The following is a 12764-nucleotide window of genomic DNA, read 5'->3' on the forward strand; positions in this document are numbered from 1 at the left end:
GTTTTAGTGTTCTTTCTCTAGATTTTAATAGGCCAAATATTACAGACATACAACAACGTAGGCTATCATTACTTTCTGAAGGAGATTAAAATCAGTACTTTACTCCAATACCAGTACCTTGCTTGCTCCAATACCAGTACCTTGCTTGCTCCAATACCAGTACCTTGCTTGCTCCAATACCAGTACCTTGCTTGCTCCAATACCAGTACCTTGCTTGCTCTTATACCATGCATCAAACATAATGAAATAAATAGTTTAGCGATAAAATAACTTTCACTGAAACGTTGGCTCATTAGCATACAGTACTGTACAAATGTTCTCTTTGTCGAAATTCTCATCTTCACGGGTTTCTTTTTATTCTTATACCAAAATTATGATGCAAATTATATATATTTGACCACCGTCAATAATTGTTTAAATAGAATGAATTTTAAATGTACGGTAATTATAAGAGAGCCTCAGCCACGCCAACGCCAATGAGGCCTACTTAAGTGGGACGATTTTTTTTTAGACCTATTTTGTCAGTACGGTGGTGTAACTTTACCCTGGAGCTGAAGAGTACTATCATTTTGATTAATATTTTGTTTGTACACTTGTCTATTTTCCTCACCCATTTCACCAGGTGTAGATATATTTATATTATCAATATTAGCAGCTATAATAAGCTGTTTTTATCATGACCGATGAGATACACCTACACCAATCTTGTTGGCAACGGGTTTTTTTTTCTCATAAAAATGCCCTGGTAATAATTAGGCCTAGTTTAAAGGCTGTAGAACAATGTAGTTCGCTTGTGCCGAATGGAAGCCGAATGAATGCCGAATGGAAGCCGATTGGATATCGCACATTTTGAAGGTCCCTGAACTCTTGATCGATCGATATTATAATCATTAATTAACTTGCTTGTACTGTGTACAGTAATTAATAGTTAACATTAATTAAACAATATCACAATGTTTATGTGTTAGCGCTTTTTGTAGTATAGTTTGAATAGTTTAGGAATTATACATGCAGCAAAGAGGTTGTTATCAAAACTTAAGCTTGGTTCCCACTAGAACGTAACGCAATGACGGGACGTAAACGCAACACAAGCGTTTTAACCAATGACAAGCGAAGCAGTTAGCAATCACAAGCGAATAAGCCATCGCTTGTGATTGGTCAATTCACTTGCGTTGCGTTACGTCCTTGTGTTGCGTCGCTAGTGGGAACCAAGCTTGAGTGCTTCACATATATATCAAAACTATCATCATAGTCATTGAACAGACTTGATTTTTTCCACGATTTTAAATTACTTATATCGTGGTCAATTGCGAAGCATCCCTGTCGTCCAATCACCGTCGCATCTAATTATTACGGTGGGCTTCTTACGTCGTAAGTAAATATAAGGCTGAGAAGGTTATGGTGTCAAAATAAAATTCAACGTGATTCAGGTTTTTTATCAGAACCAAGCCGACCCAACTGAAATAAATTAACACAATAAAATGTAAACTATAATTTGATTGCAAATAATTGTGTTTATTTAATTTCGTTTTGACTAAAAACTACAAAAATGCAAACGTTCCAGAAACATGTTAGCTGTTTTATAGATTCGCTAAAAATGACGACGTTTGTGCGTTTGGTATTAAACATTTTTACAAATTATATTTACATTGTATAATTTCTAAATATATTATCTAGAACTATATCTAAAACTTTTGTACACAGTTGCATAATTATTTGAGGCAATGGAAGAATGCATTATAGTTCATAAAGCTTGGTTGCCGTTCGAGTTGCAACGCAAGGACGTAAGTGCATAAGAAGTGCGTCCTAGCGTTAAGCGTGGTTCCCACTACTAAAGACGCAACTCAAGGACGTAGACGAACAACGCAGTTGACCAATAACAAGCGCCAATCGATTGATCTATTGCTTGTGATTGATCAAATCACTTGCGTTGCGCTTACGCTCTTACGTTGCGCCGTAGTGGGGAATCAAGCATTAGTGTCTTTCAGTTTATTTCGCATACCCGATGATTACCAATGTCTGACATCTTGCATAGGGGACTGGATATAGCTACACTGCTGTGGCATATTATGCTGATTTGAATAGTTTGTATTAAATGGTGACGACGAACAATTCATATCTACGAGATACTGAGATGTGTTGAAGTTATAAGGTGGTGGTGATGCTAGGCAGGAGCGGCCATCTCGGACAAGAACCGGTACAGAAACACGTCGAGAGGCTAGCTGACTACTGTGATCGTCTAGCTCCAAATTTCTGTCTTGACGCTGCCTTTTACACTTGTATCGTCGATTTTGAAACCAGATTTTCACTTGTGTAGGCGAAAGTTTGAGTAACTTTGCAAGGTGTTCTCGTTCGGGTGCTGATAAGTATTTTTGCTGTTTAAATCGTCTTTCGAGTTCAAAAACTTGAGCCTGAGAAAAGAGGACTCTTGGCTTTCGACGTTGTCTGGGCTTCGTTGGTTTGGTTGGTTCAGTGCCTTTAGAAATGTTCACTACTATTTCGCGTTGTGTCATTGAATCCAGATGAGATAGTTCGTCGACTGTTGATTAAAAACAAATCAAATTTGTAAATCTATAGATAAATGTCATAACGTACAATATACAGTATTTAGTACAAAGGACATGCAGCAACGCGGTCTTAATATCAAAAGTATTAAACCAAAAAAAGTTCAAATAAGTATGCTTTTCGTGTCTTAAAAGTCCACATGCTTAAATAATAGCTTAATTCTTTAATTGTGAATTTTGTTTTCTCGATATACCTTTCACTGTTTCGTTTATTTCATGTGTTGTTCAGGATTATGTACCGTGCCGTACACTAAAGTTTACCGATATTTTGTTTCAATTTTGAAATCTGCAGAGACGCAAAGCAAATGTTGAAATTCGAAATAAAAATATGAAATATATTTGAATATTATATTATACAGATCATTTACTGATCCTTGTCAAATCGTATGCATCGACAACAACATGGGTGTACCTAGGCCTATACGTCAAATTTTTGTGTGTTTGTATAAACTCACTGTGTTAGATCACACTCAACTCAAGTTGTTTCAAACTCGAGTTGTTGGTTGATGTGTTTATTTTAAAACTTCTACCAGAAACTTAACAGATACTTTATGCTTTCCGCATCCTCTTGATTCCAAAAAATAACACAACAATTTGCTTTAGGGCACGCGTATTTATGTAATCTTCTTCAAGACTAGCAAAAAACACATGAGGCCTCTATTTATCAATGAACATTTGATTTTTCTTTAATTACAGTGCAAGATCAGTACTGTCATGGCTCATTATGATCTGGAGATGGTTAGTGTCACTTACTAGTTTGAGATATAAGTATCACATTATAAGTATATCAAATATTATTAGGCCTATTCTTTATTTATTTCAATTCATCACACATAATCATAAACATACATAAATAATCATAGTACAAAAACAAACCACAAAAAAAGAATGAAAAGGAGGAATCTGTGAAGCATCTTATAAGTAGAAACCTCCTGTTACAAAACAATAATATTAATAGAAATATGAAAAAAGGGCACACTGTAGGCAAATAATTTAATTTTTAAGAAAATGCAAACAATCTTGTTTTTTAGCTTTACAAAAAAGATATATTCTTCATTGCAAAGCATCATTCAGTACATGGCTTTTTGCATTATTATTATCTCGTTGCTAATTAGACTCTAGCCTTATAAAGCTCTGTCTACACTATCAAAATAGTTTGACAAAAAAGGTGTTTTTTTTTTGTCACATAACGTTTGATAGTGTAGACAGAGCTTTAGAAATGAGTAGGTATGATTTATTTGACCTATTTTAAAATGAATGGTTTATAATCAGTTTACACAATGTTTACAATAATATAGGCCTAAAGATTAAAATACGGTAATCAATAGTCGCATATTGAAAAACAAATTGACTTTGCCTATTTAGCTGGGAAGTACCTGTTTTCCTTTATATAATGTTTACGTATATTGATATTTACGGTAATTTAGTTAGTTAATTAATTAATTAATAATACATACCTTGATCACACGTAGGCGATTGATTGTGCGTCTTGTATTTGTCCGGAATATCATGGATGAAGGATGAATAGACAGATTCCGGGTTCAAATCCATCTCTGTGCATTGGTTGGTGTGGGACTCCTGCTGCTGCTGCTGCTGCTGGAAGCTCGATGTAGCATGGGAATAATCAACAAACGGAAATTGGTACTGATGCTGTTCGGCTAAGTTTAATATATCTTTCACCGAGAAAGGTGTACTATTAGCAGTTATGATTGAAGAAGGTGAGTAAGTGGTCATTGAGTTTTGCTGCTCAGTGCTCTCAAAATTCATGTTCGTTGCTTTGATCGTCCACTTCTCAAAGAAGCTCCACTTTTATAAAAACTTCTTGTGAGTTATTGACAGATCGGGTTGTTATAGGTGCGGCATAGATCACAGATTGACATATCACACAAAACCAAGACACTTAATACTTTCCAAATTTGGGAGGTCTTTTACGGAGCTTTAGATAAGAATTGATGACGCTATAACAATCACCCGACTTGATTGGTGAAATATTTAAAAAGGAAACGTGTAAATGTACAACCTATAAAACTCAATCAATTAAGCAGACGATACGCGGGCTTTGCTCGGAGGTTTTGGAGCCTATCTTGTCAAATTTGTTTAAAAGTTGCGACCCTGGGTTTACATAAGCAGACAATGTTTAGGCATGTATACTTTTACTACAATGAACAGGGTATCGGCAACGGGCTTGATTCGTGAGACGACGAATATACATTGAAGTCATTTCCTGTTTATCAAGCAATTGGATACCTAAAATTAGCACCAACATTTATATTAAACATCTTGGCTGGGCAATTTAATGAATCTTTAGTTGGATCGGTAGCAGACAGGAGAATGTGTCTTACAAACATTGCTTATCTAGATAGAAACAATTTAGTGACATCTAGATAGCCGTTCGACCCTTGTTTACACGAGATTCACCGATGCAACGCTGAATGCTGTTAACTGTTATCTTGTCCATGCCTGCATCCATCACTGTTTGGTGTAAACTCTAAACAAGTTGGAGACACAAAGTATGCTTCGATGTCCTACTATCTCTCTCTATCTTTCTTAATTGCATGCTTCGAATAGTGGTTTTATTTCGTGACTTTCCTATCGTAAACGAAGATAATTCTCACAGAAGTAAATCAATGTAAAGATGTAAATATTGGAAAATTAAATGGTCCTTTCTTTTGTCTTACAGTAATCCTTACATTTCTTCAATTTTTAAATTCAGAAAATGTGTTTAAAATGTATTTATCAAGGCTTTCGATTATCCGTAAAACTAATATGGCAAAGGGAAACATTCCGCATTTTTTTTATAACGAACGGAAAAATAGTGTAGGGCCGTATAAACTGATGCAAAGTGAATAATAATATCTTATAAGAGGCAAACATATTTTATTTTTTAAATTTTTGTGAATTTAGAACAAAAACAATATTTATTTACAACAAAAATTATATTGTTTTGATGCCTTTATCAATGCATGAAATAAAAAAATAAAAAGAATTGAATAGGCTAATTTATGCATATGATAAAGTTTATTAACACTTTTAAGATGCAAAAACACACAAATATTGTATATGATCTGAGTAGGGAGTTCAACAACTTAATGGTTTTAGTTAGAAGTGCAGGTGACATACTGTAGGCATATAATTTCATAACATGTAATAAGTCCTTATTTGGTTATTTACTTGTTTTTTAATAGTAGTAACTAATAAATTTGAAATCTTTGAAGGTTGGGGAATATCACACCGCACGCAATAATTCACTTTTGATAATAGTAACATAAAAAGGAAAAAAAAGTGTCAACGTCGTTTATTGTACGGTAGGCGTGCCATAGCTGGTTAATATTATTACATCATCGCCTTTCAGGGGTCAGAAGGTCAAGGAACTGGGACGATAAAAAGTACGAACCGACGTGGCTGCTTTATTTGCTGTCTTCTTTCACGTCTCCCTGCCTGTTATGAACGAATAAATAATTGTTTATAATAGTTTATAGGTATGCATAGATGTGGTAGTTAGATAGAAGTGTTGTACTGTACGAGAACTTGCCTAGCATACCTCTAGGCTAGGCCTAACTGCGCCAGGCCCCAGCAGTCTGGCCATGAGGCAGGCAAGGCGGATGAACTGCGTATGCGTGCCTACCGACCGTCAATACTAATAGCTCAATTAAAACTAAGTCTAGCCTAGGAGTAGGTCTCTAATTAATGATCTTGTACCAACTAGCTAATTATATGAGCATCTTTGTATAATTAATGTATATAATAATAAATACTGAAAAATGTGCATTTTAATTTTGAAAACAATTGTTGTAGGAAGGAGGATATCTGATTCAGCATTCATGATTCTATTTATTTATGATTACTAGCCTAGTGACTGACTGTTTAAATTGAAAATGTTGTTTTCTTTTTTTTTACATTTAGGCTTCTTCTGAAATTGTCATGGATTCTGAAAATAAACCAGCACGAATTAATCTGAAAGAACCAAAATGGGATCAAAGCACTTATCTTGGTCGAGCATTTCACTTTTTCACCGTCACCAATCCAGTTAATCTTCTCCTTAGTAGCAAACAATTAGATGATGCAAAGGAACTATTACAACAATACAGGTTAATGTACAATTTATAAGGAGTTATTACCCTTTATTGTTCAGGAGGGTTTTAATTTGGGGCAGGCATTTATTTTTTGGGTGTAATATGGTTACATGTATAATCAAATAAATACCCCCTAGATATGAAAAAATACAACAAAATTGTAGGATTCCAAATTGTGTATATAATGCATATGGAGGGGCTTTTATTCGAAGAAATCAGGCCTGACGGCATTTATTCAAGGGGTGGAGTGGGGATTTATTCAAAATTATGTTCTATGGCATTTATTCAAAGCAAGGCGTTTATTCAAATAAATTCGGTGGTAATACCTAAACAACACAAACATTATGAAGTCTTAAGCTCTGTCTACACTATCTAACTTTATGTGACAAAATGTGATGTGCCCATATATGGACATGATGATGTCATATCACTACCTAATTAGGCATATCACCACCATATTTGGGCACATTTTTTTGTCAAACTAGTATAACATTTTATCTATAAATATGTTACAGTGATAACAATTTTATTACAGCGAATACAAAGAACCTGCAGGCACCACCGAAGAACAACTATGGAACGCAAAATACCGATACGACTCGGCCTTCCACCCAGACACTAAAGAAAAAATGACTCTGATTGGTCGAATGTCCGCACAAGTACCAATGAATATGACAATCACCGGGTGTATGCTCACATTTTATAGGTACTTTTTTCTAATTTTGATTTGTACTGGTTGTTGAATTATAAGTAGTTTAATAATATTATTTGGTCACCAATTTAATATAGATGATATAACCTGTAATGAGAATAGGTGAATGAGTTTGAGTTGAATTTAATTTTTTTTTTTCAGGACTACCCCAGCTGTTTTATTTTGGCAGTGGATAAATCAGTCTTTTAATGCTATAGTAAACTACACCAACAGAAGTGGAGATTCACCAATTCCTGTAAAGTAAGCATGATTGTTTTACAATATGCCTATTATAATCAATCATAACAGGGTTTTCAGTCCGATTTATTCAATCCATCCTTTAATGCCATTGTACTTCAAATGATGCCAACAAAAGTGGGGATTTACCAATTCCTGTAAAGTAAGCATGATTGTTTTACAATTTATAATATCATACGATACTAAATCATACCTAGTTTTGAGTATTCTTTTCTTTTTGTAAAAGATAAAACTCGTTAAAATCAGCTTTTCTTGTTTTCCTTCCTTTCAATTGATTAAGCAGTCAATATAGACAAACTGACCAAACACTTATTCATTGGTTTTTATTTAAAGAACTACTACAATATGGTATTATATGTAATTGTTTATAATGTGTTTTATTTCAGTACTTTATTAGCGTCTTATCTAATGGCAACAGGGGGAGCCGTGTCCACAGCGTTGGTCCTTAATAGTCAAGTAAAGGTAAACACAATCTTTGATTCATTAGTACTTTTTGAACTTTCAGAACTATATCTATTCCTATTAAAAATGAAGATTAGGCACAGTTTTCATTAGATTCACTTAGTGCTTGATAACTTAACATCTTTAGGAAGATCCTCTCATTGTATACAGACAAATCCATTGTGAAGTTCTAAGTGATAAAAGCGTTATAAGCAATTTATTCGTTTTTTTTTATTTTTCCCAAAATCTCAGTATTGTATTCTGTGTTTTTTAAAATTTAAAAAAAATTCTGTACCTCATGCAAATTTCTGTAAATTTCCTGATATTGATTAGGCCCCAAGCTCCCAAAAGTTTGCGGATTTTTTCTGATTTTTTCTGATTTTTTCTGATTTTTTCTGCTTTGTAATGCAGGTCCCCGTCTACCCTAATTGGGCCATTCCCCTTGAAAATCTGTACAATTTAGACCAAAGCCTAGCCTAGAGATTCAAAATATACTTAATAACACATTTATAATATGCCTAGGTGGCTATGATATACCACGCTACACTTGAACAATTGTCTAGAATTACCATTTTTGTTATACTGAAAATAGGCAGGTAATATTATCTTATATAGCACCCTCTATATGATTTAAAATTATATATAGCATGCCCTCCTCCATTGTTTACCTGAAATTTCGTTGAGTTTTTGGACCTCTAGATTACTCTCCAAAATCCACTCTATCATTGTGTGTGTTGCAGTATTATGTTCACTTACTTTATGTGTTATAATACTTTATTATTCTCATATAAATTCACTTATGTTTTGCAGAAACTACCTAAAATTGTAGGTCGCTACGTACCATTTGCTGCAGTAGCAGCTGCCAACTGCATCAATATACCAATGATGAGGCAACGAGAAATTCAAAATGGTATACCAGTATTTGATGTGAATGGTAACAGACTAGGAGACTCCAAGATAGCAGCTAAATATTCTATATTCCAGGTTGTAGTGTCTAGAATTGGCATGGCATTACCTGGCATGGGTGAGTCTCTGTGAATACATCTTGTCATTGTCTCTTTGTAAACACCGTTTTACCATGCGGGAATTCAAGTCAAACACTGTGCTCAATTTGAGGTTATTGCATATTATAGAGGCTGACTCCGAACCCCAAAAACAAGTTATATATGAAAACATTACTGTACTACACAATACCCTTGTTGTTGCAATACATTATACCATTCAATACACTAACAGCATTCAAGAATCCATAACTTTTTTGGATTTAGTATGTACCCTTTTTTTCCAAATGCAACACATTGTACTGCATGTAACATTGTGTTGTATAAACACAGCCTAAAATAATCTATTAGTTTTGACTTGATTTAAGATATGATTTAATCGATGCATTTGAACTCCCTTGTGTTTTTATTGAATACTTATAATATATGTTTATTGTCTGGTTTTTTTTCATAGCAATACCACCATTGTTGATGGTGAGGTTGGAAAAAGGTTCTTTTCTTAAACGTTTTCCTGTAATGAATGCACCCATACAAGTGGGACTTGTCGGTTTATGGTAAGTACTGTTTATATATTTCGATCAATATTTTTTGATCGTCCTCAGGAGTGAGAATATGTGGTGTACCGCAAACTTTATATCAATATTACATTATAATGATGTACACCTTTTATAGCATTTTAAAGGCATCTCTTTTGTAGCAATGGCCATGATGATGTGTTTAACAATATGTGATTGAAACTAAAACAGAATACCACCTCTGTTTACAATTAACAAAACTACCAGATAAAACAAAAAACTATCCACTGTACCCATCTAACAAAAGATTGAAAACAAACTGTCTTATTGCAAACCCTCAATGTGGAACAAGAACAATTTTTTGTTGTTCATCTTTAAATTTATGAATATTAATTTGTCAAGTACTGAAATATCATAAAAGTTTATTTTTTGTGTACTTTACGTTACTAATATTACATTTATTTTACTTCCAGTTTGGTATTTGCAACACCTCTATGCTGTGCTCTCTTTCCACAAAAAAGGTATTGTCACTAATAAATAATACACTATTAATGTCCTAATTACACCATTTTAAATTATCATTCACAGTCATCCTATCACTGTTTTCTTTATATATTGTATAAAAACAACCAAATCATTATATATAAATATTAAATTGCCTGATAAAGGGCTAGTGTTGCCCGAAAGCTCTGCAAATTTTCTGGCTGTTTTACTTTATCGTTTTGATTTAGTTATTTGCTTATTTTGTATCTCCATTGAGATCAAGCCACTGATACTCACAGCATTGTCATTTTTTCAGTGCTTATTTTGTATCTCCATTGAGATCCAGCCACTGATACCCACAGCATTGTCATTTCATCCTCATTGTCAATCATACGACCATAGTGACATTAATATAAACTTATCATCTGTTCCTTTAATGTTTATGTGCACACTTTTTTTGCTTCATTTTAAAGTTCTCTATCTGTCGGTGCTTTGGAACCAGGTTTGCGGAAACGTATACGTGAAATAGACGTAGACATTGAACGTGTTTACTTCAACAAAGGCCTGTAGTTATATATGGGGTTAAATTATATTGTGACCAGTGGGTTTCGGGAATACATTTCAAAAAGCAATAATAAATATTGGTTTCAAATAAATATGTACTATACTTATTCTCAAGTAAATAAGTGTAAACTTATTTACTGATTTCAAGTAAATAAGTACAATAGTTATTCACTGATTTTTAAATAAATAAGTACAATACTTATTAACTGATTTTCAAGTAAATAAATATAATACTTTTTAACTGAGTTTCAGGTAAGTAAGTACAATACTTATTGACTGATTTTCAAGTAATTAGTACAATACTTATTGACTGATTTTCAAGTAAATAAGTACAATACCTATTAATTGATTTTCAAGTAAATAAGTACAATACTTATTCACTGATTTTCAAGTAAATAAGTACAATACTTATTCAGTGATTTTCAAGTAAATAAGTACAATACTTATTCAGTGATTTTCAAGTAAATAAGTACAGTTTTTAGGATCGTATATCATGAGCTAATTAATTGCATAGATATGTTTAAAAGAAGGTTATCAGAATTTAAGAACACTTACAAGTAAAAGGAAATTAAAAGTATGTTGAGCATGACAATAATAAATTACATTTCCTTCCCCCGTATCTTGACACTAAAGGTTAACCAAGTCTAATAACTTCAAACACATGTATTATTATAAGTTATTTTAAAGATATATTGTTCCCCTGAAATAATTTTTTGTAACGTTTTTGTTGGATTTGCCATTTTAATGGCACATAATAGTTATTCACTTTTACCAAAAATTGGATTGAAGCAAATAAATTATTTACCATGAAAAAAATTATTAATTTAAAGCAAAAAATGAATTGACTGGAAGTCAGTTATTTTTTGGTTTAAATGAACAGTTTATTTTGTCTTTTTATTACTTTTTTTACAGAAGTGATTAACTTTATTAAAACTGCGAAATGGCCTATTCAAAGTCCTTTTTTATTAATCTTCATTTTTCATGTTTTTTTTTTTAAATACATCTTTAAGTTATTTTAAATATGATTTGCGGTTTTGTCAATTGTGTAGTTTTGCAGTTTATTTATAATAGTATTAATTTAATAATCCAATACAAGCACACAGACAGAATAAAAAGAATTACAATTTATTGATTTATTTAATATTAGTAGTATAACTTTATTTGTCAACATTTTGTGTTGTTTTGTCAGATATTTACCGTCCATGTTATAAGTTTATTTTATGTTTACGTCATATAGCCCATATTGGTTCCATCTCCTCTCGCTTATTTAGGCCTATATTATTTGACTTTTGCGTTTTCATCTAACAATTATTAAAAAAACAAAATAAAGCACAATCAAATGTACTAACAACGAAACTGAGTATATGTTCTACTTTTGTGTAATGTTTATTCAATACCATGTTTATTCAATACCATGTTTCTTTTGTTTCGTTTCGGTACTGTTTTCATCCTAGAATATCATGATAAAATGTTAACCAAATTTCGCCAGTATTTTTAAATGATTTAACGCCCTCTGTAGTTTTTAAGTTTTAGGCATGTCCAATATCTTTCTCAAGGCGTAAAATCAAAATCACTGTGTATATTGGTTACCGTTATATTAAACATAATTTGCATTTGCGCCGTGTGCAATTATTGGTGAAAATGTGTACGCGCGCGTTAATTAATTGTTGGAGGTTAAAGTATAGGCATTTTCAATAATACACCTCTGTAGTATTTCGTGTTTGATAGTTCATTATTATAAACAAACCATAGGTTATAAATAATAATGCAGTGTGTTTGTTTTTTGTTTCGTTTACTCAAAAGTTGACGTTCCTATAAAAATTCATCACATCAAAATGCGAGTAATTATTTTTATTGTAATTCGTGGCGCTCTTCTGTTCTTCCGATTCTACTATTTTCAAAGAATAGGCCTACTGATATTTAAAACCTGGAGAACGTCCCCTTTAATGTTACTTTATATTATTAAATTTTGATTTTATTTTAAAAGCAACTAAATATTTTTTATTGTTAATTATATATGAACGACATTAAAGAGGTATTATCAAGGGTGTTATAACGAGATATACAGCGTTTGGTAGTCAAGGCTGACCCGTCCAAGGGGGAAAACTTTTACTTGTTTCTAACTTTTGTCATTATAACCTTATAACCTTTGCCAATAAAAAGTTAGTGACGCA

At 32.7% G+C, this 12764-nt stretch overlaps 2 protein-coding genes across 3 annotated transcripts; one reads left to right on the forward strand and one right to left on the reverse strand.

Moving 5' to 3' along the window:
• Positions 1 to 1617: 1617 nt before the first annotated feature.
• On the reverse strand, positions 1618 to 4331 carry LOC140046660 (homeobox protein Nkx-2.3-like). The gene is made up of 2 exons (XM_072091365.1): positions 4022 to 4331; positions 1618 to 2539 (listed from the first exon to the last, which is right to left on the reverse strand). Exons 1-2 carry the CDS (start codon positions 4329 to 4331, stop codon positions 2010 to 2012), a joined length of 840 nt encoding a protein of 279 aa, XP_071947466.1. The 3' UTR covers positions 1618 to 2009.
• A 1599-nt stretch (positions 4332 to 5930) lies between these two features.
• On the forward strand, positions 5931 to 12333 carry LOC140047512 (sideroflexin-1-like). Of its 2 annotated transcripts, none has more exons than XM_072092554.1 (9): positions 5931 to 6043; positions 6468 to 6652; positions 7173 to 7343; positions 7491 to 7589; positions 7973 to 8048; positions 8838 to 9051; positions 9483 to 9582; positions 10017 to 10064; positions 10500 to 12333. In XM_072092554.1, exons 2-9 carry the CDS (start codon positions 6486 to 6488, stop codon positions 10594 to 10596), a joined length of 972 nt encoding a protein of 323 aa, XP_071948655.1. In that variant the 5' UTR covers positions 5931 to 6043; positions 6468 to 6485; the 3' UTR covers positions 10597 to 12333. The 2 variants fall into 2 exon arrangements, with proteins under 2 accessions (XP_071948655.1, XP_071948656.1); XM_072092555.1 differs by having other exon boundaries at positions 10017 to 10061; positions 10496 to 12333.
• The last annotated feature ends 431 nt before the right edge of the window (positions 12334 to 12764 follow it).

Source organism: Antedon mediterranea, chromosome 4 (genome assembly GCF_964355755.1).
Source record: "Antedon mediterranea chromosome 4, ecAntMedi1.1, whole genome shotgun sequence".
NCBI lineage: Eukaryota > Metazoa > Echinodermata > Crinoidea > Comatulida > Antedonidae > Antedon > Antedon mediterranea.